Here is a 27,620-nt window from a genome sequence, read left to right as displayed (position 1 = left end):
CATTATCAGCTTAACCAACGTAGCAAACAAAACTCTCAGTACGCCTGGGTCTATGGCTGCTATCTCCTCAATATGGCCGAATGAGATGTAGTTCAATCACAGGCGCTCACGGAAAAAAAAAACACTTGGGAATCAAAATGGACGGAGTGTAATGGCGTTCGTAATTGTTACATAGTGGTGCGAGTTTTACTGCAGTTTTAAAGAGTTGAATCTCATTATTACGTTAGTAAACAGTTAAAGGCTTTGCCCTTGTAGTATTACACAGTAGCTGGCTTTATTCTATAGGCATTTTAATTGATCCCAGTTTCTTAGAATATGGTATCCATTTTGTGATCACAGATCAACCTTGTTGTGTGGCGTTTTCGGTAAGTACTAGCTTAGTAAATTATGTTATTTTATGAGAATTATCGAAAATTATAAAGTATAGATACTTTTGGGCTATAATATTATGCAGTCGGCTTTTGCTTATAAGAAGCATCATCTTACACTATATCTATCTACGTATAACTAGCTTTCCTTACCTTTGTTACCTTTCTAATGCACTCATTTCTGGACATATAGAATTAATATACATCTCCATGTTCTTGCCACACAAGTGATTGAAGTTGAAGCTACTTAAATTATATAATGCTAGTTATTCGAATATATATTTTATATATGTACATATAAAATAATTACATGCCCATATAATTTCAGGAATTATGAAAGGATTAAGCCAACTTGTATTTTGTTCTTCTTCCTTGTTGTATCCTCAGCCATGAGGATATGACACACAATCACTCCCCCTCAATGTAATCTAGGCTAAAGTAATATCAGCCTTAATCTATACAAAGAAGGTGTCTAGAGTAATTTTGTTTTAATACAATATACGTCTGCTTTTTTGTCGTTTATGTGTTTTTTATACAGGATATACTTGAAAAGTAAAAATAAGAATTATAAATAAGTTAACTTACTGATTATTCTTAATAAATAAGGTTTATTAAGTTTACATTTACGGTTCCCTGCTTATACATTCAAGATCCAGGAACATGCTGTATACCCGGAGGAAAAAGTTATATCGCTATATGTTTTTTACTTCATAAGCGTATAGCTTTTCCCCTTGGTCATACAAGCTAGGATGCATCTATGAAGACCAAATCAAGAACTTAATCATCGTCAGATGTTTACTGGTATTAGCAAGTAGTGTTAACAGGAGGTAAGTAATATTAATAAAAAACATAGGAATTTTGACATCAACAAATCAGTTTATGAAAATTTTCACATTGTGCTTTATTAACTTGGTTTATGAATTTTATGATATTTAAAAATATATATATATAATTCTGTTGTCATGTATGGGAAAATATGGCAATATTACCCAGCACAGTTACAATTAAAATATAATTGCCCTCATTGGAATTAAAATGAGAAAATGTAAAAATAAATTATTTTATGCCATATACAAAAAAAATTTCACTCCCAGGGGGTAACAGAGGGATGAAACTTTGTGCAGGGTATTACCTCTTCGAAAGGCATCGTTTGATTATAGTTTCGACCCAAAAACGCTGGGGAAAATTTTTCAAAGGCTATCCTGCCCTTTACAAATAACAAAATTGTAATGGAAATTTTATACAAATATGTAAATTGTTGCGACAAATCTACAATTACGCGTATCACAAAATATTACAATTTACAAGCAATTTTCCGGAAAATATGTCAATTTGTAATTGACATTGTCAATAGAAGATTTGTGTTACAACTGATTGTAGAAGAAGGTATACATATTTGTGGAAATGTAAATACAAGTTGACATTTCTCTCGGCGTGTGTCAAGAGCATAATACAATGATTGTAGATGCATTCTACCGGAGTATTTTTTATATCTAAACTTTTCAATTGACTTGCTATTTTTTTCCATTTATTATCGTGAGTCAATTTACTACTAAACTTCCCGAATAATATTTCCTTGTTCCAAATTTAATTTAAAACTGTAATCGGTCTTGCATAAACATTTGTATATGCTATTTCTGCTCGTAAGGTATTTTTAACGATATAAATGAAATACCCTCAAGTGAGGAATATTAATACATATTTGTCAAATTGTAATAACAACAATTTTACATATGTCACTATATCATTACATATTTGTCAAAAAACTAAATTGTAATAAATACAATTTTACATTTGTCATAATTATGTACCTATGTTATCTTGACATACCCTCTATTTTTTGTGTTACGGGTCCTCAAATGCAAAATATTTGTAAATTGTAGAATTATATATGTGACATATGTAAAATTATTGTGGTACATATTTTTGTTTACAATTTAAAAATATTGTCGAATTGTACACTTGTAAAGTTTCATGGATAGGCCCCAGCTTTATATCTTTTTACATCATGGTGAAAAAAAAAAACATTACTACAAATAAGTAAAGTGTTTTTTTAACAGATAAAGGCCATGGCAGGATAAGCTAAGTGAATCTGCCCCCAGCGAGTTTTGGTTTGTAATTTTTTCGATGATGTGGCTTTGTATTGGTAACAAGTATGCAAAATTTTATAGTAAAAAAAAAAATACGAAACATGATCTTTTTGCAATATTTTTTTTTCTAGCCAGCCGATTTTGACGTGCGTCACGTATAATGTGCATATAGTAAAGACAATTATATGACATTCATTATAGGATATATTGCCATACAAAAAAGAAAAAAAAATACAATTACTTTTTTCAAAAAACATTTTTTACTACTTTCACGTCAGCGACACCTCCACATTTTTCACCAAAGCTAGCCTCTTTAATAAGTTACAAAATAAATGCATTTACATACTTAATTTTATCTGTGGTAGAACATGGTGTTTTTTTTTAATTAAATACATCACTATACATTTTCTACAGGTTGGATTTTCTTTTTGGGTCAGTGAGGGCAGCTACCAGATCCCGTGCTGCTACGAGAAAACGGTCTTCGAAGACCTTCCCTCGATTTTAAATTAATGAAGATTGGCTTTTACAGATTTTGAAAAAAACATACAGGGTGCGAGAAAAAGGTAATTTTAGACAAACTTTTTTTTTTATGCCAATCGATCCCATTCCTATTGAAGATCAAAAACTTGTATGGAACCAAAAAAAATTTTCCGGCTAGAAAAGCCACAAATCGAGGAAAACTTTTCCCATACAATTTGTATGAAAATGAAGACTTATTTTTCACGTGCTATTTTTGTATGCCAATCGATTCCATTCCTATCCAGTATCAATAGTTTCCTTGGGGTCAACTTACGGTAATGTACTAAAAAGCCACAAATTAAAAAAAACTTTTTCCATACATTTACTATGGAGAAAACGTAAAATTTAATTCACATTTTTCTATCTGCTCAATCAGTCCTGTTACATTTAAGGATCATAATACTGTATGAAGACATTGCTGTAAGTCTGATGGGCGAGATAGAAAATTGTTAATAAAATTTCACGTTTTCTCCATAGTAATTATATGAGAAAGTTTTTATTAATTTGTGGCTTTTTAATAATACATTATCGAAAGTTGACCCCTAGGAAACTATTGATACTGGATAGGAATGGAATCGATTGGCATACAAAAATAGCATGTGAAAAATAAGTTTTCATTTTCGGGTTATTCCCACTAGTTACCACCAAGTTGTTCCCAGTAGTTACCACCAATTCGGCTTGGTGGTAACTACTGGGAATTTGTATTCCCAGTAGTTACCACCAAAATTTTGTTAGAGTTAAATACTAATAAAAACAGTATAAAAATAGTAAGTATAGTATAAATAAAGAGTGATTTAATATATAATTATAAGTCGATTAAAGTTTTAGTAAACTGCCTTAAAAGTGACCTAACCTATTGAAACAGTATAACCAGTACTAGTACAAAAACTATAATATATGTAAGGAAAAATGTAATAATCCATTTAGATTATCTTTCAAGTGATTGTATTAGGTAATTCAAAATCACTCTATATTTATACTATACTATTTATACTGTTTTTATTAGTATTTAACTCTTAACAAAATTTTGGTGGTAACTACTGTGAATTATTTTTCCCAGTAGTTATCAGTGGTAAAAGGTGGGAAAAAAATTCCCAGTAGTTACCACTGGTAACAACTTGGTGGTAACTAATGGGAATAACACTCATTTTCATACAAATTGTATGGGAAAAGTTTTCCTCGATTTGTGACTTTACTAGCCGGAATTTTTTTTTGTTCCATACAAGTTTTTGATCCTCAATAGGAATGGGATCGATTGTCATCAAAAAAAAAGTTTGTCAAAAATAACCTTTTTCTCGCACCCTGTATGTTTTTTTCAAAATGTGTAAAAGCCAATCTTCATTAATTTAAAATCGAGGGAAAGTCTTCGAAGACCGTTTTCTCGTAGCAGCACGGGATCTGGTAGCTGCCCTCACTGACCCAAAAAGAAAATCCAACCTGTAGAAAATGTATAGTATGTATTTCATTAAAAAAAACACCCTGTTCTACCACAGATAAAATTAAGTATGTAAATGCATTTATTTTGTAACTTATTAAAGAGGCTAGCTTTGGTGAAAAATGTGGAGGTGTCGCTGACGTGAAAGTAGTAAAAAATGTTTTTTGAAAAAAGTAGTAGTATTTTTTTTTTCTTTTTTGTATCGCAATATATCCTATAATTAATGTCATATAATTGGCTTTACTATATGCACATTATATGTGACGCACGTCAAAATCGGCTGGCTAGAAAAAAAATATTGCAAAAAGATCATATTTCGTTTTTTTTTTAAACTATAAACTTTTGGGGGCTCAAATTTTGCATACTTGTTACCAATACAAAGCCACATCATCGAAAAAAATTACAAGCCAAAACTCGCTGGGGGCAGATTCACTTAGCTTATCCTGCCATGGCCTTTTGCGAGTTTCCTGTAAAACTTTAATGTCTGTTAATAGGTAGATATGTATAAACCAAATCACATATTGTATAGGTATGGAAATAAATAGAACTTCACTTATCTTTTAATTTTACACATAATTATAATTAAAATTGTGATAAAGATAGTATGTCTTATAAATTAAAACATTAGAAATAAAGGAATAGTGGAAAAACTCAATGTCTCGACTGAGACTCGAACTCGCAACTCTGGATCACTAGCCTAGCTACTGAACTTCATATGCGCCTTAGTTACTTTTCCTTTATTTCATTCAAAGCATTGTTGCTTGGAAATCATTCATAAAATGATTATGCACTTTTGTAGCTGGGTAATTTAGAGGTCGGCGGGGGTGAGCTATTTACCTTATAATTTGACATGTCTTACGTCATATTATCATAAGTCATCTTCTGCCCAGTTCTCTCTAACGTTATAAAAAACTAAACTTATCCTGGTTTCTGCCAAGTTCTTTCCAAATCTGAAACAACGAAGTATAGCGGAAGCAACCGTGTCGGCGCGACGCGATTCAGGACAATCAGGACTGATTTTCATTTTTAATATCCAAATACGCGCATGGTCGTAGGTACACTAAATACAAACAAAAAATAACTGGAGCAGTTGGTGGGCGTTTTCTAATATAAATATCGAAAACCTGATTCTTTCAAATCTGGACATTCTTGGGCTCATTCTACTCAGAATCGACAGCATTCTCCATCCTTCCATTAAAAAAAGATGTCCCAAAATGTCCATTCCATTACGTCACGTTTTATTATGAGAAAATTTTTCACTTGTATGGACGTGACGTGTTGACCAAAAATTTGTATGAAAAGTGAACATTCCACGTTCACTTTTCATACAAATTTTTGGGACAAGTTTTTTTATCATCAGGATTGAATATGCTAGTGATTCTGAGTTGAAAGAACCCAAAAACACCAGGATCTGTGAGAATCGGGTTTTCAATATTTATTTTAGAAAACGCCCTGGTACAGAGCCGGCGCCCTCCATGTTGGTCGAACGCATTAGGCGGCTGCGGTACAATAGAGTAGCCCACCTGATTAGAGCTCGTTCCCACTATGTCGGATGTCGTGGCGATTTTTAATCGTGTGTCGTTGCCGCTATTCTCACTATGTCGGATGTCGGATCCGGATTTCAATCGGGTGTCGGCGGTACTGTTCCCACTAGTCGTCTGTCGTGCACGATCGCAGCTGGCGTGTATTTTTCGAGTGGGTAGTACAAGATGAACGTCGACGAAATGTTTGTGGTTTTGTATTGCGAAAGAAACGATTAGAGGCAGTTAAAAAAAGGAGATATTGGGTACACCCAATTCTCAGGGAAAGATTTACCTTAGGAATATTTCAGAATTTGATAGCTGAATTAAGAAGTGATGAAGTGAAATTTTTCAATTATTTTAGAATGTCTAAAAGTACATTCAACGATCTACTATCTCGGATCGCAACGACGCGGCAGCGACGCGCGGGTGTATGAGGGGGTGCCGCGCGGGCGGCGCGGGCGAAATCGTTCCGACATCCGACAAAATGTGAACAGCGCAGCGCTATATTCACTCGTACGCGAGCGAGACACGACACGATTTTTTTCCGGGCTGGGAGGGCTGGCAAAACGCACGACATTTTATGTCATATCCGACACAAAATCGTTGTCGGACGAGTGTGAACAGCTTCATATAAAATGTTCTGCCAGTGGAACGTACGATTAAAAATCGCCACGACATCCGACATAGTGGGAACGAGCTCTTAGGCGGTTCGTGGACGACGTGCCGCCATTGCCATAAAATTTCCATCAGCCGGATATTTGAACAGAATCTATCTAACAGGCGTGTCGCGGTTGCTAACGCAAGTGCGTCCCAATTAAGTTCTTAGCCATAACAGTAAACAATTATGTGATGCATATTATAACACTAAACTGTAATTTTACCCGTCTGACCGCCACGATCGGCAGTAGCAGACAATTAAAAATGAACCTTAATGCTTTCCAATACGGTTCACTATTATGTTAAGTAAATCAAAAAGGAAGTGTATAAAACAGTACTGTAGTAAATTTGTTTAAATTAAGTGTTAGTTGTCTTAAGATTTGTACCTATTATTAAATCTTTATAAGTAATCATATAAATACAAGAAATAAACCAAATGAGTGCAAAGAACATGAATGAAATTATTCAGAATTATATTAGCTTATATTACAATTTTTGATATTGCATATGTATGAAATGTAATTAAAAAGAAAGATAATACTAGTATTCCTTTCAGATTAAGATGGGCACATCAGATAATGATAGTACTCTTCAACACCAAATTATTATAATTCACTCTTAAAAGAGTGATGGACTCATACAATTTATTTGGTGACGATGGAAGCGGTATGTTGGAAGGACTCACTGATCTCGGTGGAACAGACAGCTTTGCTGGTAGCTCAACATCGGGTGTAACCGGAGACAATAAGGATTCCACTGACAATAGGTTAATAGAGTGTTATACATAACCAATGATGTAGACATATAAATAAACGGAGTAGTTATTTTACCATTATATTACACAGTTACAGGCAACCTTATAGTCAAGGAAGTGTAGGCCAAGAGAGTTCTATTCAGAAACTGGCTTCGTTTGGTGGCGGAAGTGCTGGGGGGCTAAGCAGCAGCGCGCAACCTGTACCGAACCCTGGGGCGGCACCGTCTGCCCCGGAATACCATGGCTATGGAGAGTACCCGCCCCGTCCGCGCATGCCGCAGCCGCCCCACGCCCCGCTCCATCCGACTCACCACGTACACCCGTCGCACCAGTACCCGGGGTACCACCCGGGGCCTGACCCCATGTATGGCATGCCAGAGCATCCAGGTATGAATTGGTGTAGTGAGATAACCTTTCCCATAATAATATGAAAAACAAATTTGGCTTTTTTCTTTAAAAAATTAAAAATGTGAAATGTGTATCATTATTTTTAGGTATTGGAGACATGGGAGTTTGGTCGAATGCCCCAGCTCCTAACAGATACGCACCGATTACGCCGCCGTACAGAAATTACGAACATCAGCAAAAAATGCACCAATATCCTACTCAACAGGTAACGGTCAAATAAAACATAATAAAGTATAATTTGTTTTTTATAGCTATATTTACTTGTGTATTAAACTGATGAATTATGTTTAATAGGCTTCTGCAATAGGAGGAATACAAGCCCAAAATGGTGCATACTTGCCCAGACAACCACATTTTTCACAACCAACATCACAACAAGTTTATGGACAACAGCAGGTGAAAACTTCTTTCCATTTGAATTCTGTGAGTGCGATTTTTTTTATTTAGTTTTTTATTATATATAATATAGATTATACTTATTTATATTATAATGCTAATATAATTATAATTCATACTCGGTGTTTTTTTTAGTCCTATAATTTCAAGGGTGCATTCCTGAGCATTTTCAATAGTTTGGTGGACTTAAATATAATGTCCATATTACAACAAGGCCATTATCTATTAATTACTTTTTTATGAAAAATAAATATTAATTAAATAGGCCATTCAGTTTCTTTAAATGTACATAGCCTAGCTATACCTCGAAACTAACGGAGTTTAAAAAAACACCGTGTATAACGATTATGATGAAGTTATGATCCAAGTCTATTTTTTTGTGGATGTTGTATGCTTGTTTTTTTTTTTTAATTTTTTTTTGCATTTGTCATACGAACCATAAAATATATTTTTTTTGTTTAATTTTACAGAATTACCCAAACTACACGCAGATGCATCCACCGGCGGCATCTAGAATTAGTCAACATCCCTCTTATCACCAGCAGATGGATGTCAATCCTCATCAATATGGGTTACCCCTTGGTCAGCAAAATCATGGGACTGTGCCACAACATCAACCACACCAAAACATGTCAAGCCACTCAAGTGGCATAGCTCCTGGCATTCAAGGACATCCAAATGTTCATCTTCATCACGGAGGAGCGCCACCGCTTCATCATGTGGCGCGCCAACCTTCGGGACCTCCATCCTCGGCTGCACCTTCGCATCCAGTTCCATCACAAATGCCTTACGGCTCACCCCATCATTCCATTTCTATGAATTACCAATCACATCAGGTGCAGCATCCTCTAGATGTGAATGTCACTAACCAGTACAATGCGCCTAAACCTCCGGGCATGGATGCTGGAGCTGCTCAGTACCGCCCCCCCTTTCCTCCTCAACTATCTCCACAAATGTCGCCACGAGCACAAATGTCTCCACGGCAACAGCAGCAGCAGCAACAACAGCAGCAGCCACCTCAACTATCACCCCGTCCTGTGATGTCTCCAGTGAAAGGGCCGAGTTCGTCGCCTCATGGTCCTAGAAACGTGGTTCAATCACCGAGTTCGGGCGGACCACCACCACCAACATCTACGTCATTTACAACTCAAAATACCCTTCAAGCACTTGAGCAAATGGTTTTACCAGCAGGTTCAGAGTACTCATACCAACGCAACCCGGCGTCACCGGCTGTCCCACATGTTGTTTCGTCACCTACGCAGTGGACTCAAAACAAGATTCTTCCTCAACCTATGAACAACGTAGTGCCGGTTGAAACTGAGCAACCTGCAAAACCTGGAGATCCGCCAACGACGCAACCGCCAGTATTAGCAGAATTGCATAAGACTAAACCTGTCGCCAACATCGACAAGGATATGGAAAAGAAAAGCACTCTCGGTCAAAATTTGGCGGAGAATGATAACTCTCCGCATATATTTATGCCGCCGTCAAGCATAAGTAATGTCCCTAAAGAGAGTGTACCTGTTAATACATCTAATCCCAGCCATAATATCACTTCAAACATAGTTAATTCGCCAAGTGTGTCTGAAAAACCAGAACCACGTGAAAGTAATCAGTTAGGACCGCACCTGTCTAGCGATAACAAAACTGAATCTATTGTTGCTCCAAAACAAGAAGAAAAGCCAGACGCGGTATTAGGCTCATTTGACACAGAACAAAAATTGGATACAAGTTCAAAACCAGTAGAAAACAATGTTAGAAAAATTAATAACGAGCAATCGATAGGTCAAAACCCGCAATTGACCCAGGTCACAAATATGAACAATAAACCTATTGAACACTCGCAGATACCTTCACAAGTAAATAATTTATCAAATACTTTGAGTCACCCCCCCAATATGGCTACACCTACAACAAATCAGTATTTGCCAGACAATCTACCTCCGCTAAATATAAACAGACAACAAGGGTTTCCACCAAGCAGTCTTCAAAATGTTCCTGGTAATATGCCAAATATATTGCCACCAGGCATTCCACCTAATTTACCATCTAACGTGACAACTAGTATGCAGAGTAATACCCCCCATAGTATTACCGCGAATTATCAAAGTGGACCCAGTGCGCTACCTCCTGGAGCACAAGCAGCTTCTAATGGGCAAACCAGCGTAACAACTAACCACTCATTGCAACATGTGAATATGACATCAAGCACTATGTCACCCAGCTTACCACCACATAATACTCAGGGTAATTTACCTTGTATGCCACCCGTTCATCCGAATTTACCAGGCAATATACCACAAATTTTGCCTGGTGCTACCAGTAATAGTATTCCTAATATGCCACCAAACACACCTGCAAATATTCCTAACGTGCCAGGATTGCCTATGGGAGTACAAAATATGCATCCAAACATGGGCCCCAATATGCAGCAATCTAATCAACCAAACATGATTAGTAATTTGCCTCACAACGTTAATCCTAATATGATGATGTTGGGCCCAAATCCTATGCCGCCCCATCATATGCCAAGTATGTATCCATCATCACATCATCAAGAAAGGGCATCACTGCAGCAGCAAATACAGGAGATATATTGTTTACCTCCTTCAGCTGAAAACCAAGAAAAAGTAAGGTGTCTTCAGGAAAGATTAGCCTTTTTGCAGCAACATGAAACAAATGATAAATGTAACGGTGGACCAAATTGTGCTATACAAAATCCTGTATATGGATCTAAAATGGTGGAGAGCCCTCAAGTCACCAGTACAACAGGACGAGGAAGAGGTAAAGGTCCAGCTAAACCTAGAAAACCTAGAGCCAAAAAAGAGAAATTGATTGGTACACTGCAACCTCTTGATCAACTTCCAGTATCTGAAGATTGTGTCACAGCAGGTACTGGGCTGAAAAATAACTCTGAGATGGATATTGATTTAACTGAAGATGTTACAAATTTAGACAGTAGTGCCATGATGATAGATGATCTTAATGGGGGCAAAGTGAAAAAAATAAGAGGTCCTCGTAAAAACAAAGAAAGAAAGCCGCGAACTCCTAAAGAACCGAAACCAGAAATGGGACAAAAACCAGTTAAAGAACGCAAAAAACGTCAACCTAAAGATCCAAATGCTCCCCCTAAAAGACGCAGAAATGCTAAAAAAGACGGCTCTGATATTCAAGCAGACACTACTACTAATTACGATTTATTGGAGAAAGACCCCAACGATAGTAAATCAATGGATGCTTCAATGAACCAAAGTTTCATGAGTGTCGATTCCCTTAAAAATCCACAAGATGCATCAACTGCTGATGAAACAAACGTCACTGATTTCGACGATATTCCTGTATCAAAGATAGCAATAAAAGATCTATTGGAAGAAGCAGAGGCTAAAAGAGATCTAGAAGATAAAGACGATGATTTAGATGCTTTTAATCCTAAGAAGAGGACAGCGAAAAAACGGTCATCTGGAAGCGGAAGTTGTAAGAAAATTGCGCTAAAAAGAACTCCCGGTGGCGGAAGAAGAAAGAAACGAGGTGGATTGATACCGGATTCCGATGGTGAACCTGATGATTTAATGTCTACACCTCCACCTTCCCCACCACCTGAAGGTGATGATAGTTTGAAAAGAAGATCAGCAAGAAATACTCAACGTAAAAAATACACTGATGATGTTATGTTGCGTTTGTCAGACGATGAATGTTTGGGAATACCTAATACGAAACAAGAGAAGAAATTTGATTCAGATGATCTACTTATTAATACCAAAGATAATAGCAGATTGGAAGGCACTCCTAAGCCAAACTATATTTATATCAATACATCTGAGGAAGACAATATGATTGTACAACACGTACTCGCTTGTCGTATGGGCAAAAGAGAACTTAAAAAGGAACCTCCGCCACCTGTCGAAGCTGATCCGAAACCGGATCCGGAGAAATTAGAAGAGACTGCTGTCAATGACATCCCTGAGGAAGTCAAATCAGAGACTGTACAGTCTGACGCGACTGAATCAAAGAATGAGTCTCAAGATGAAGATAAACCTGAAGAAAAACAAGACACTGAAACGACACCAGAAACAGTGGCAAAAGAAGAAGAGCCTAAAGAAGATACTAACGAACCTGAAATTCAAAAAGAAGACAATGAAGTAAAGGATGAAAAGCCTGTAATTGTTGATGTTGAAGAATATTATGTCAAATATAGAAATTTCTCTTATTTACATTGCGAGTGGAAAACAGAAGAGGAGTTGTACAAGGGCGACAAACGCATATTTTCTAAAATAAAGAGGTTTAAGCAAAAACAAGCCCAACAACTGAACATTTTTGAACTACTGGACGAGGAGCCCTTTAATCCTGACTATATAGAAGTTGAGAGACTCCTAGATATGTCAGAGCATGAAGATCCTGCAACGAATAGTAAACTGAAGTACTATTTAGTTAAGTGGAAAAGTTTGCAATATGAAGATAGCACTTGGGAGCTTGAAGAAAACATTGATGTTGACAAAATTAAACAATATAAAATTTTCAACGAAATTCCACCTAAAGAGAAATGGAAATTTAAGAAACGCCCATCTACAGATAATTGGGTCCAGTTGAAGGAATCTCCGTTATATAAAGGAGGTAATACTTTGAGACCATATCAGTTAGAAGGTCTGAATTGGCTTCTATTTTCATGGCATAATAATCGAAACTGCATTTTAGCAGACGAAATGGGACTTGGCAAAACTATTCAAAGTTTGACATTTGTTAATGCCATTTGGGAGTATGGGATTCGAGGCCCCTTCCTTATAATTGCTCCACTATCTACCATTCCTAATTGGCAAAGAGAGTTTGAAGGCTGGACAGATATGAACGTAGTGGTTTATCATGGTTCACAACAAAGTAAAAGCATGCTACAAGAGTATGAATTTTACTACAAAAATGATAAAGGTGAACCAATTCCAGAAATAACAAAGTTTAATGTGTTAATCACGACTTTTGAGATAATAGTAACAGATTTTCAAGAACTCAAAACATTTAATTGGAGAGTATGCGTCATTGATGAAGCACATCGATTAAAGAATCGTAACTGCAAACTATTGGAGGGATTACGACAGCTGCATTTGGAGCACAGAGTACTATTGTCAGGTACTCCACTGCAAAATAATGTTAATGAGTTATTTTCCCTATTGAACTTCTTAGAACCCTCTCAATTTGCTAGTAATGATGCATTTTTGAACGAATTCGGGCAACTAAAAACTGAGTCAGAAGTGCTCAAGCTACAAGCTCTATTAAAACCTATGATGCTAAGAAGATTAAAGGAAGATGTTGAAAAAACACTGGCCCCTAAAGAAGAGACTATAATTGAGGTGGAATTGACGAACATACAAAAGAAATACTACAGAGCTATTTTAGAAAGAAATTTCAGTTTCTTACAAAAGGGCACTGCTTCTGCGCAAAATATACCTAACTTGATGAATACTATGATGGAACTTAGAAAATGCTGCATTCATCCGTATTTATTAAATGGTGCTGAGGATCAAATACAATTTGACTACAAGCAGACTTATGGCGAAGACGATGAGGCCTACTACAAAGCCCTCATTCAGTCATCTGGTAAAATGGTCTTGGTTGACAAGTTACTTCCTAAACTGAAGGCAGGCGGACACCGTGTTTTAATTTTTAGTCAGATGGTAAGATGTCTTAATATATTAGAAGATTACCTTGTCTTTAGACGTTATCCATATGAGAGAATTGATGGTAGAATCAGAGGAAATCTTAGGCAAGAAGCAATTGATAGATTCTCAAAACCTGACTCTGATAGATTTGTATTTTTACTCTGTACTAAAGCGGGAGGACTCGGTATCAATTTAACAGCTGCCGACACTGTTATTATTTACGACAGTGACTGGAATCCACAGAACGATCTGCAAGCTCAAGCTCGTTGCCATCGTATTGGACAACAAAAAATGGTTAAGATCTATAGATTGATTTGTCGCAATACATATGAAAGGGAAATGTTTGATAAAGCGTCGATGAAACTTGGATTGGATAAAGCAATTTTGCAAAGTATGAACACTACCCAAGGAAAAGAGACAGGGCTTAAACAATTGTCGAAGAAGGAAATTGAAGATCTCCTAAAGAAAGGCGCGTACGGGGCAGTAATGGATGAAGACAACGCTGGTGACAAGTTCTGTGAAGAAGACATTGAGATGATCCTGGCGCGGAGAACACAAGTCATTCAAATGGAATCCGAAAAAGGATCAACGTTTTCGAAAGCTAGTTTCGCGTCTACTGGTCAGCGATCTGATATCGATATCAGAGATCCAGACTTTTGGAACAAATGGGCGAAGAAGGCTGAAATTGATACAACAGAAAAGAAAGAAGATGAAGATTTAATTGTTACAGAGCCCAGGAAACGTACTGTTATCAAGCGATATGGACAAGATGACGGCAATGTAGAAATGTCAGATATGGAAGTGACGCCAGATTCCGAGGAAGATGAAGAAGGTAAGCTTTACTCCACAAATTGACAGTTTCTTTATTTAATAGGAGGAATATTTCTTGCAAACATTTATTCAGTAGTCTTTTTTAAGCGCAATAAGCTTAAAAAACAGTATTATGAATTACCTACATTCCAAATTTCATAAACATTCACTCGTACTAGAGGACTACTTTCCTGAATTTACCTTTCGTTGTTTATTTTTAACAGGTATCAGCTTACGAAGTAAAAGAAAGAAAGAAAAACTTGGCAGAAAGGGTAGACGTGCAAGCGAGGATTATATACCTCGTCACGAGGGCGTGCCGGTGGACGAGGAGGTCAACTACGGATCTTGGACTAGATCTGAGTGTTTCAAGATTGAAAGAGGCTTACTTACATTCGGGTACGTTTATTGAAACTATTTTTTAATTTTTTAATAAGACATGTGTCCTTCTTAATAATAAGATCATTTTGACTTTACAGATGGGCGCGGTGGGACGAAATTATTGACAAAAATCAATTTAGAAAAGGTTGGACTCTTCCTGTGATAGAAGATTGTGCCCGTATTATCGTACGTATATAAAATTAATTAATTTACTATAGAGTTATTAGTTTAGTAAATATTAAAACTGATTTATTCGTTATTTTTAAATTACATAATTAATAGTTATTATTTTCCAAGTTACACTTCTCAATGATGACTTGCCATGCTAATACCGAGAAAGTTTTAGACTTTCGCTGAGTTCAATGTGCTTTTCTGATTATACAACTCGTAATTAAAGCTCCACATTTACATGTTGTATATAATATTATAATGATTTTGTAATAATTGTTATAACCATTATTTATGACCTTCATTCAAACTTATAGGTTCTGTATTGCCTGCGGCACTACAAAGGAGATGAAAAGATTAGAAATTTTATTTGGGATTTAATTGAACCCTGTGAAAATGGAGAAGTAACAATATCTCGAAATCATAGTGGCCTTCATAATCCTGTCCCACGAGGCAGAAATGCTAAAAAGAAAAACCGGCCCAAAGACTTACCAAAACCCAATGATGTTCCAAGGTGGGAAGATCCTAACCATTGGAGTTCAATTGAAAAATATGACTGTGAGGCATATTTGGAATCTAGTTATAAGAAGCATTTGTTTAGACATGCAAACAAGTAAGTCAAATTTTCTACGTTTATTTTAACCATAATCATTGTGATACAAGTGTGCTCAGTTGGTCATCAACTCATCAGACACGAGGCGATAATAAGAAAGCCGATGTGTGTAATGAACAATGCACACGCGTTTCATACGACGTTTTCAACACTCTTGCGAAGATAAAACCAATTTAAGAAGGCTCCGTTTCCATACATATTATTAGCAATCAGTTACCTTATTATTCATTAACTAACAAGTGCTATAATATAATGAAAAAGCACGCGTGCTAATATTTCGGATTATGACCCTAAAAGCGGTTCAATAAGTTCCACATTACGAGCAAGTTTGTTGAAAATTTAATAATCCAATAATGTTTTGCCACTAGATTTATGTAATGTTTGAAATAATTTTGATACCTCCCAAGACTACCTCCCTATACCTCGTTTTTTTAGCATTAGAAAAAGGGTAAACAATCTTGATGTGTCTTTTTATAAAAACACATTTGAAAAATATGTAACAATTATATAACAAGGACACATGCTTCATAACTTCATAAGTAATAGTTACAGTTTTTAGAAGCGTTTTTCAATAATTGCGTCAAGATTGTTTAGTCTTTCTCTAATAATAAAAAAAAACGAGGTATAAACAAAAAAAAAACATGTGAATATATTCTTTTCCCCAGATCCTTATATAATAGACCAATAACACCTAGTTGAGTAATATTTATTTTTTGTTTTAGGGTTTTGCTGAGGGTTCGCATGATGTATTATATCAAACATGAAGTTATTGGTGATTATGCCACCCAAATTGAGAGTGGAATACATGCCAGGTGAGTTAAAATGATCATATTTGTTTGAGCTTAGATTTCTGAAGCAGATTTCGTGTCTTGAATAATGCAACTTGTGACATGCTATGCTTGTGCTAGCTCTGCAGAATATGGGAGACAGAGCTTGCTTAAAAAGCTTGCTTAAATTGTGTACCTACAAATTTCAACGATAATCTGTAATTGATTAGATATCGGAATGATAACTTTTTGTCTTTAAAATGAATTTAAGTATATGTAATTAAAATAATCTTATTAAAATTAAAACGTGTTTAGGTTGTGTGACCGTTGATAAAATTAGACGAATACAAGATTTTCTCCCGCTAAAAGTTTTTGAGATTTCGCTAAGTCGCTGCATTACGGACAGTAAATTATTTCTAACTAACTAACTATTACGGCTCAGCGACCCAAAGAGGATCTTGGCCTCCGAAACGAGAGCACACCATTTTTCCCGATCCTGCGCCGTTTCCTGCCAATTATCGGCAAATTATTTCTATAAATGTTATATGTTAGCTCGCTGGGCATGCGCGTGCCGCGGGGCGTGGACAGCGCGCCGCCGCGCGTGTGGTGGGACACGGAGTGCGACGTGTCGCTGCTGGTGGGCACGTACGTGCACGGCTACGAGAACTACCTCGCCATGCGCTCCGACCCGCAGCTGTGCTACGTCGACAAGCTCGGCCCGCCCGACGACGCCGAGTGCACCGATATCAAGTGAGTACGATACGAAGGAGTGCGACGTGTCGCTGCTGGTGGGCACGTACGTGCACGGCTACGAGAGAATTCGACTGTACAATCTTTGCTTAGTTTGGGGCCTGGTCGATTTGTGTAAGATTGTCTTCAAATATTTATTTTGAAGCGGTGGTGGCCGAGTGGATATGACGTCCGACTTTCAATCTGGAGGTCGCGGGTTCAAATCCTGGCTCGTACCAATGAGTTTTTCGGAACTTGTGTACGAAATATCATTTGATATTTACCACTAGCTTTTCGGTGAAGGAAAACATCGTGAGGAAACCTGCAATACATCTGCGAAGAAATTCAAAGGTGTATGTGAAGTCCCCAATCCGCATTGGGCTAGCGTGGGGACTATAGCCCAAGCCCTCTCGCGCATGAGAGGAGGCCTGTGCCCAGCAGTGGGACGTATATAGGCTCACATTATTATTATTATTATTTATTTATTTTATTTAAACAGCACCACACCTCAATTTAAAACCGGCATTGCCATTTGTGACGTTAAAGTTCGTGCGGATTTTCGTATCTGAATATCTCGTTCGGTCCATAACGGAGACGACCTTCTATACTTCTGAAAATAAATCCTACGTTAGCATCCTTAATATCTCAATCGCTCGTTCAGGAGTGAAGAAAGAAAGGTCCGCGGCAGCGCAGTCGGCGACGAAGACTGCACGGACGACGTGTCGAGCGGCGCCGGCGCCACGTCGCCCGCCGCGTCGCCGCGCCCCGACGACGACGGCGCCAGCGGCCACCAGTGGCCGTCCATGCAGGACCTCAACACACGCCTGCGGCGCCTCATCACGGCCTACCAGCGGAACTACAAGCGCGAGGAGCTCAAGCTGCAACAGAAGGCTAAGGTGCGGAATACATCTAGAGTTTTTTTTTTTACAATATTAGTACATTGTTGTCGAGGCTCGGAAGTAGCTACTTGATAGCTACTTGCTGGCTGAGGATTCGTTTTAAACGGACGACCTTGGGAGTCCGTTTAATTGAATCCGAAGCCAGCAAGTAGCCTTCCAGCCGAGTCATATATAGTGCTTTTCTCAAAAATGGTGCAAGAAATATAAATATTTTACAGGAGCAACGTTCTAATTTTCACAGAAAAAAGTAAAACCATTAAAAAGATTTGCTTTGCCGCCTTTAAAAAAAATAGAAGTGTATTTTTCTGCTGAAAATACGCCAACCTATTTGAGACACCTAAATAGTCGCGATACCAACATTATAATAATAAGTGCTGATGCTGATCATCTGTTTGGCTGTTTAATGGACCTATGCCTTCGTTTGATGTGGCCATTTAAACTTTTAAAAAGTTTGGAACTCGTTAAATAATGGAATTTGTATGCAACATTGCAGTCCCGAAATCGAGACTGCAATGTTTTTAACTTTTTAATTTTTTGACTGACCATAAACTATAAACTACGCACTTCGCGACCTATTTTTTTACCGGCAACGTCGACTTTGCCGTCCATTTTTGAGAAAAACATATTTTGTTAGTACCCAAATTGCGGTCGTACATTTTTTAATCCTTCAATTCCGTCCAGAAGATGGAGCGCCGGGAGCGCATGGAGCAGCTGGCCCGCGACGAGGTGTCGGCGTGGCGCTGGAGCCGCGCCGACGAGGAGGCGTTCCGGCGCACCGTGGCGTCCTACGGCGTCGAGTTCGACCCCGCCACCAAGAGCCTGCGCTGGGGTCGCTTCCGCTCTCTAGCTCGCCTAGACTCCAAGAGTGACGACGCTCTCACCGACTACCTCAAAGCTTTTATGGCTATGTGCAAGCGCCAGTGCGGGCTCTCTGTGGGCGAAGCGGAGCTGCCCACGAGGGCAGATCTCAAAGCGGAGCCTATTGGCGAAGAAAGAGCTATCGCTACTCTTGAAAGGTACGACTAGGTCCGAAATATATCTCTTGCTCTTACCAGATTACGTGAATCATAAAATGAAATTTGCGTAAACACAGGATAAGAAGATACTTGTTTTTATCCGAACTTCAAAAAAGGAGGTTATTAATTATGCAAATAATTTATCCGTGCCGTCGAAATTAACTTCTCTTGCCTAAATCTTAAAGATACATAAATGACTTTTGCATTGTCATTGTTTGCTTCGTGCAAAAAGTAGAGGCCCATTAAAAGTATGTTTTTGTAAACTTGTCCTATAATATTTATTTATTTGTATGTCGGGTCTCTCAAACGAAAGTTTATTACTCAGGATCGACTTGTTGCGTGTGCTGCGCGAGGAGGTGGCGCCGCACGGGGCGCTAGACGCGCGCCTGGCGCTGTGCGAGCGCTCGGCCGACGCGCCGCCCTGGTGGCAGCCCGCCCGCCACGACAAGCTGCTCGTGCTCGGCGTGTGCAAGTGAGTGTTGTTGTCCAGTAGCGAGGTGTTGCGTGTGCTGCGCGAGGAGGTGGCGCCGCACGGGGCGCTGGACGCGCGCCTGGCGCTGTGCGAGCGCTCGGCCGACGCGCCGCCCTGGTGGCAGCCCGCCCGCCACGACAAGCTGCTCGTGCTCGGCGTGTGCAAGTGAGTGTTGTTGTCCAGTAGCGAGGTGTTGCGTGTGCTGCGCGAGGAGGTGGCGCCGCACGGGGCGCTGGACGCGCGCCTGGCGCTGTGCGAGCGCTCGGCCGACGCGCCGCCCTGGTGGCAGCCCGCCCGCCACGACAAGCTGCTCGTGCTCGGCGTGTGCAAGTGAGTGTTGTTGTCCAGTAGCGAGGTGTTGCGTGTGCTGCGCGAGGAGGTGGCGCCGCACGGGGCGCTGGACGCGCGCCTGGCGCTGTGCGAGCGCTCGGCCGACGCGCCGCCCTGGTGGCAGCCCGCCCGCCACGACAAGCTGCTCGTGCTCGGCGTGTGCAAGTGAGTGTTGTTGTCCAGTAGCGAGGTGTTGCGTGTGCTGCGCGAGGAGGTGGCGCCGCACGGGGCGCTGGACGCGCGCCTGGCGCTGTGCGAGCGCTCGGCCGACGCGCCGCCCTGGTGGCAGCCCGCCCGCCACGACAAGCTGCTCGTGCTCGGCGTGTGCAAGTGAGTGTTGTTGTCCAGTAGCGAGGTGTTGCGTGTGCTGCGCGAGGAGGTGGCGCCGCACGGGGCGCTGGACGCGCGCCTGGCGCTGTGCGAGCGCTCGGCCGACGCGCCGCCCTGGTGGCAGCCCGCCCGCCACGACAAGCTGCTCGTGCTCGGCGTGTGCAAGTGAGTGTTGTTGTCCAGTAGCGAGGTGTTGCGTGTGCTGCGCGAGGAGGTGGCGCCGCACGGGGCGCTGGACGCGCGCCTGGCGCTGTGCGAGCGCTCGGCCGACGCGCCGCCCTGGTGGCAGCCCGCCCGCCACGACAAGCTGCTCGTGCTCGGCGTGTGCAAGTGAGTGTTGTTGTCCAGTAGCGAGGTGTTGCGTGTGCTGCGCGAGGAGGTGGCGCCGCACGGGGCGCTGGACGCGCGCCTGGCGCTGTGCGAGCGCTCGGCCGACGCGCCGCCCTGGTGGCAGCCCGCCCGCCACGACAAGCTGCTCGTGCTCGGCGTGTGCAAGTGAGTGTTGTTGTCCAGTAGCGAGGTGTTGCGTGTGCTGCGCGAGGAGGTGGCGCCGCACGGGGCGCTGAACGCGCGCCTGGCGCTGTGCGAGCGCTCGGCCGACGCGCCGCCCTGGTGGCAGCCCGCCCGCCACGACAAGCTGCTCGTGCTCGGCGTGTGCAAGTGAGTGTTGTTGTCCAGTAGCGAGGTGTTGCGTGTGCTGCGCGAGGAGGTGGCGCCGCACGGGGCGCTGGACGCGCGCCTGGCGCTGTGCGAGCGCTCGGCCGACGCGCCGCCCTGGTGGCAGCCCGCCCGCCACGACAAGCTGCTCGTGCTCGGCGTGTGCAAGTGAGTGTTGTTGTCCAGTAGCGAGGTGTTGCGTGTGCTGCGCGAGGAGGTGGCGCCGCACGGGGCGCTGGACGCGCGCCTGGCGCTGTGCGAGCGCTCGGCCGACGCGCCGCCCTGGTGGCAGCCCGCCCGCCACGACAAGCTGCTCGTGCTCGGCGTGTGCAAGTGAGTGTTGTTGTCCAGTAGCGAGGTGTTGCGTGTGCTGCGCGAGGAGGTGGCGCCGCACGGGGCGCTGGACGCGCGCCTGGCGCTGTGCGAGCGCTCGGCCGACGCGCCGCCCTGGTGGCAGCCCGCCCGCCACGACAAGCTGCTCGTGCTCGGCGTGTGCAAGTGTCTTTCCACACTTTCCTCTTAATTAATATGGATTTGCGCAAAGTAGTACCGCCTGTATCTATATTAATAATTTATGAAGACATTTATCTCGAACGGTTACTGAGATACCAACATACATAATGTATAATAGGCATTTCCAGGTTACCTAGAATTTTAAAACTTGGGGTCCAGGTAATTTTATGTGAAACCTTTTGTGAAATACGAGCCAAATTCAATAATACTTTAAGTTGAGATCTAAATGGACTGCAAGTGCAATGTCAAGCCGAGCCAAGTTTCAGTCCAAGGTAGCAACACTATTTTTTTATTGTAATATTTAATTACATATTAATGTTATATTTAATTACATGTTTCATAAACACGAAAATGTGATGTGTTTGTGTCGTTCTTGTTGTTGTATATAAATTTCCATGCAGTTTATTTACAAAATAATCTATTCATGATTCTATTTCTTTTCTACAGGCACGGATTGGGCGACACTTACCATAAACTGTGTTGCGATCCTAAACTACCATTCGCCGACTGTGCCAGCAAATGGTACAACAGTAATAAAAGCGGAGCAAAGAAGGCGGAGGAGAAAGAAAAAGCGTCGTCCGACGAGGACGAGAAGGGGTCAGATGGCTCGGTGTCCGAGACGCGGATGTCGCTCCGGCGCAGCAAGCGCACGACCAACGTGGACCGCGACGACGACGACACCGACGCGCTCTCCGAGCTGGAGACTCTGGCCAAGCTGGGCCGCGCCGACGAGGCGCTCAGCCCCGACATGTGGTTCACCGAGCGCGCGCTCGAGACCCGCCTGCATCACATCGCCCACGCCGTGCAGAACTGCGAGTGGCCCTCCGCCTCCGGCTCCAAGAGCGACACCCGCAGCCTCCAGGCGGAGCTCCAGGAGGAGCGCAAGCAGAGCCAGAAGCGGCACATCGCCATCGACGTGGAGACGGAGCGCGCCAAGCTGCACGCGCTGCTGTCGTCGCCGGCGGCGGCGCACTCGGGCGCGACGCGCGACGACGCGTCTAGCGACTCGGGCTCGCGCCGCTCCACGCCCGCGCCGCCGCCCGCGCACCAGCGCGTGGCGCCCTCGCCCGCGCCCGCGCCCGCGCCCGCGCCCGTCGACCTGTCCGCGCCGAGGGACCTCGGCGAGGCGCAGGACTTCAGCCGCGGCCGCCGCACGCCGCAAGCCACCGACCCCCCTGCCGCCGCCGCCGCCGCCCCGAGGGGCAGGCTGGACGACACGCTGACCAAATTGATGAAAAGGAAAAATGTGGTTAGTAATCGTATTAATGCTTTATCGATGTCTTTCCTCGGCTGATTTTTTTTGAAGTAGGTATGTCTCCAACGTATTCTCGGTGACCTACGAACGTTATTTTTGCAGGCCGCCCCGGAGCAGATTGTCGGCAAGGAGAAGAAGAGGAAGAAACTAGACGAAATAGTATTAGGCTTATCGGCGGCCAGAGGCCGGGGGCCGAGCGCGTCGACGCCGGAGCCGCCGCGCGGCCGCGGCTCCGTCCTGCCCGACGTGACCGTGACGCCGGCGGCTCCCCCCTCTTCCGCGGCGCCCCCCGCTCAGAAACCTTTCTCGGTCACCGTCACCAACGTGCCTTCGCCGCAGACGTCGAAGGATCTCTCGTCATTTTTACAACAGTCGTTGGAGCACAGTAGTAAAGCCCAGAAAGCACCGTCGTCCTCGGCGACGATGAAAGCTTACTCTCACGAAGCTAAAGTGAACAAATGGCTGGCGGAGCAGGCCAGCGTGGAGCCGCGCAGGCGCGGCGCGACGCCGCGGCTGGCGCCGGACGAGCACGTGCCGGTCGTGCACCGCGTCACCGGCAAGCGCATCGTCGGCCACAAGGCGCCGCAGCTCAGGAACCTCGCGCAGTGGATCGCCGAGAACCCTATGTACGATATCGACCCCAAATGGACGGAGGGAATCAAGGAGCACGTCAAACTACCGCAGGACGTGCGGAGTCAGAGACCTTCGCCCATGGCGCCCAGTAGCTCGATGACTGAAAGAAAGAAGGGTCGACCGCCCACTCTGGATTCATCTACGGCAAATGTTTTGTCAGCCGGGTCGCACCTCAATCAAAATGTAGCCGGGTTGAACCCGGCTCTCTTAGCTAGTCTGTCTAGTTTGAGCGCATTCGATCCAAAAACGCTAGCAGCAACACTATCCAATTTGACAGGTTTCGACCCCAAACTACTAAATACATTTGATCCTAAACTATTATCAAGCCTAAGCAGTTTCGACCCGAAAAATAATCCATTGCTTAGCTCATTTAGTAGCATGCCCAATTTATTGGGAAACCTTTCTGGAGGTAATATATTTGCCAATTTAGCTGGTCTGGGACTGCCTGGATTTTCTGGTTTAGACATGAATAGCCTCGGCGCGGCTGCTGCCAGTGATTCTAAGTCAAAATCCCGAAAGTCGACTGAGAGCGGAAGCGCGTCCAGCTCTAAAAATGCTAATTCACAATTTCCATTCGTTTTCCCTAATCCTAACATGTTATATCCGCAATTGGGATTAGGCGGTTTAAATCCATTCGGAATGCATTCGGGGATATCGTCAGCATATGATGCGCTAGGATTGCTTAGTAACAATTTGGCCGCCAGTTCTGGCTCGTCCACAATGCACAGCTCCAGTCATGGATCAGCTCGAGGAAGTTCAATGAAGACTACGACACCCAGATCATCTACTGTCGTAACCAGTTCGGCGACTTCTCGCCAACAGAAGGTTTCAGACCGCCAACAATCGAGTCAATTACCTCAAATACTTTTACCACCGGATCCATATCTGCTAGAATCACTATCTAAGCAGTCTATGAATTATGATGTCAGTCAGTTAAAATCAGATAAAAGAAGCAGAGAGACGGACAGTCATGAATCCATGGCAACAGACTTATCCAAAAGTGACAAGAAGAAAGTTCCATATGATTCATTAAGATCGCAGATGCCACCAGAATTTGCTGCCGTGCAAGAAAAATTGTTAAAGGGTGACAAGAAAGATATTGACATTAGTAAAATGTTATTGGAACAAATGGCATCTGGTGCTCTGAGCGCCAGCCTAGTCAGCTCGGCAGATGCGAAAAAAGTCAAAGACATGGAGAAGGATGCCTATGAAAAACTCAGCAAGAGCTCGTCAGAATATATTGCGAGAGCTCTTGCTTCTGAAGATTCATCTGTACCATTGGGGTTAAAACGGACGCACGATGAAATGAGTAATGAACCGGAAAACTTGGCTATGCAAACACCTGAAATGAATTCCGCTAAAAAGGCAAAGGAATCTGCGTCTTCAGAGTGTATTTCAGCCATAGATAAGCAACAAGATCATCCTACGGGGGAAATGGATCTAGAAGACCTCATTGCTCCTTCGACAGTTATCAAAACTGGTGTTAAAGCCAGTGATTTCGAGAAAAACATTCCGAAATCTACAACAGACTGCCCCCCTCACATTGACAAAGAGGAAAAATCTCAATCCAAAGCCAGTACTTATGACGATTCAATGATGCAGAGAGGTGCCGATACTGCTCTCGGTGCCGAATCTAGCAGTAATATAGCCGAAGAGCAGAGCAAGGACGCCGGCGCCGCGGAGGAGTCTGGTAGCGTCGACGATACGTCAGCCAATGACGGAGGCCGGCGAGGCGGCCGAAAAAAAGGCCGTAAGTCATCTGAAGAAGCAGCAGCGGGGCCGCGACGTGAGTTGCGCTCGAGTGCGGGCCGATCATCGACAGAGTCCAATACAAATCACTGAAAAGGATTATACTGGCGGTACCTAACAATTTGCATCACACTATTTATTAACGCAGTATTGCGAAATGTCTAAAATCGGTCTAGACGTACTAAGTTGCAGCTCTGTTTACGTTTATCTGTTATATACGGAAAGTGACTAGGACATTCTCTTATTTTCACAGGTAATTCTGGCATACATAAAAATAATGGTTAGGTTAGATGTAAGAATACTTTTGTTATTATAACGCAGTGTATGTCGCAGACAAATACAAGGCCACGTGGTCTATAGCATTTGATACTGGTCAGGGTGCTTAGCCAAGATGCTAATCGTCAACGCTCCGTAGCGTAGTGATCTCTCTATATCACTCTTTCATATTAGTGCGACAGAGACCGTTGCGTTTCGTTCGCTACGGAGCGTAAATGATTGGCATCTTGGCTACGCACCCAGTTATCTGAACATCAAGGATAATAGAAATAAACAAAAATGGGACACAAATGGATGGTGTAGTCATTGGTATTTGCTAGCGACATCCATTACTTATAATAAAAAATTATAGAAGACTGGATACTCCACGTACTAATGACTATTGCAATTATGCTATTCATACATTTTGTCGTAAGAAGTAGTTACATTTTATTATATTTATTAATTTATAACTATACAATGCTTTGATGAAAAAAAGATGGTATTGTGTTCTTGTCGCAGGCAGACTCCCTAATATAATATTTTAGGATCAATACGTTTTGAGTTTGACCTATCATCAAATGAAATTACAAAAAAATCATACCTTCATCATTTTGATACTGTTGTGATGTAAAGGTATCACAAGATCTCTTGCAAAAGGCAACACATTTTAGATTAATTCGTGGTCGTCAATATACTATTGGTTTTATTAGGTATTTTATATTTGAACTTAAGATTAAGTTAGACTTGGCGATGCAATTGCAATCACATTTTATTATATTGTTTAATTATTTTATAGATTGTGAAATACGTATCAAGCTATGATTTCGTTTTCTATTTTAAAAGTAAGAGCAACACTGGATGTGATAAAATAATTTATTACATTGTATTCTTATTATCTTATTATTTTGCATTGCTGTATTGATGAACTGTAATATAGATAATTATGTGACAAATCAAAAATAAAAATGAAACGGATATCATTGGTTTTGCTGTCCTACCTCTAGCCTAGCACATCAGACCACGCGACTTGCGTGTTGAAATGCAGAGTTGCCATCACCGGTAGTCTTACCATCCATCATTATTTTACTAAAGCTATACCCCAAAGGGTAAAAACGGGACCCTATTACTAAGACTCATCTGTCTGTCACCAGGCTATATCTCATGGACTAAGTTTCCGAGTAAAAGGGCCGACTGGAGACAGTAAGAAACTTTACTAAAGGTTTCCTTTTTGGCTACTAAACCCTAAAAAAGCGGACAAGTGCGAGTCGGACTCGCCCACCGAGGGTTCCGTACTTTTTAGTTGTTATAGCGCCAACAGAAATACATCTGAAAATTGAAACTGGCTATCACGGTTCATGAGCTCTGAGGAGCTACCGCAAAAACCGAAATTCGCAAATTGCGGGGATCTTTCTCTTTTACTCCAATGAAGGCGTAGTTAGAGTGAAGGAGAAAAATGCCCGCAATTTGCGAACTTCGATTTTCGCGGTTATAGCCCTGAAACTTATAATAGTTATATTATGAAGCCCCCTCCACAGTCGTGCGCGAAGCCGCGAACGCGAGTGCCTAAGGCCCATAGATGGTAGTATTTCTATAGATGTGGCCTACCGCGTGCCCCCGTAAGGGATAGACATAGATGACGTCACAAACCCGGGGATACCATATAGGTAAAAATTACCCCAATATTATCAAATATTGGGGTAATTTTAATCACGTTCGCGAGTTGTTCTCCTACGTAAGACGCAGCGATAAATAAAATATCAATGGGCCAATTTTTTTTTTATTTATTTAGAAAACAAACAGCCTTTTACAAATAAGTCTTACAAAAATGACTAAAAATAGGCCTAAAGTTTCATACGTTACTAAGTTGACTATTACAATGAAAAGTAAATAGGTTACTTAAATTACCCGTAGGTATAGTTCAATAGTTGTGAGTACAACACGCAAATAAAGTAAGAAAACAATGCAAAATATTTACTTCAAACAATTTTTCAATTACTAGTAAACAAAATATGCCGAACTTTGTTCTTGAAAACGGACAAACTATGAACAAAAATGTCTATATCATTAAGCGATTCATTATACATATTACAAGTACGCCTAAAGAAAGAATTTTTAGCATACTGTGTACCACAGGAAGAAATAGAAAAGGTAGGTTTTCGTAAATATGCTTTGAGCATATCCGGCAGTTTTGCGTCGGTGCCCAGTTTCTCCTTCCGGTTGCTAAAATCCATTTAGCACGCGTGCC

General features: G+C 41.9%; 2 protein-coding genes across 2 annotated transcripts in view; one reads left to right on the top strand and one right to left on the bottom strand.

Moving 5' to 3' along the window:
• The window catches only part of LOC134648060 (UPF0184 protein AAEL002161), a 70,429-nt gene that overhangs the window by 16,978 nt on the left and 25,831 nt on the right, over window positions 1-27,620 (bottom strand). The gene's annotated exons all lie outside the window — the stretch shown is intronic.
• On the top strand, window positions 107-26,350 carry LOC134648061 (chromodomain-helicase-DNA-binding protein 7). Its single transcript, XM_063502503.1, has 16 exons — window positions 107-365; window positions 7,149-7,358; window positions 7,438-7,733; window positions 7,841-7,959; window positions 8,049-8,150; window positions 8,621-14,630; window positions 14,833-15,004; window positions 15,085-15,172; window positions 15,472-15,767; window positions 16,490-16,579; window positions 17,087-17,284; window positions 17,925-18,159; window positions 18,847-19,178; window positions 19,504-19,650; window positions 21,928-22,729; window positions 22,838-26,350. The coding sequence occupies exons 2-16, from the start codon at window positions 7,222-7,224 to the stop codon at window positions 25,208-25,210; spliced, it is 11,397 nt and encodes a 3,798-aa protein (XP_063358573.1). The 5' UTR covers window positions 107-365; window positions 7,149-7,221; the 3' UTR covers window positions 25,211-26,350.

The sequence above is a fragment of the Cydia amplana genome, chromosome 5 (assembly GCF_948474715.1).
Source record: "Cydia amplana chromosome 5, ilCydAmpl1.1, whole genome shotgun sequence".
Lineage (NCBI taxonomy): Eukaryota > Metazoa > Arthropoda > Insecta > Lepidoptera > Tortricidae > Cydia > Cydia amplana.
Note: the sequence above shows the minus strand (reverse complement) of the source record. Positions and strands in the feature narration are given on the sequence as shown.

Coding starts and splice junctions, on each gene's coding strand:
- LOC134648061 (XM_063502503.1), top strand. CDS start 7,222: ATGGACTCATACAATTTATTTGGTGACGATGGAAGCGGTATGTTGGAA. Junction 7,960..8,048: donor ACCAATATCCTACTCAACAG/GTAACGGTCAAA, acceptor TATGTTTAATAG/GCTTCTGCAATAGGAGGAAT. Junction 22,730..22,837: donor TGATGAAAAGGAAAAATGTG/GTTAGTAATCGT, acceptor TTATTTTTGCAG/GCCGCCCCGGAGCAGATTGT.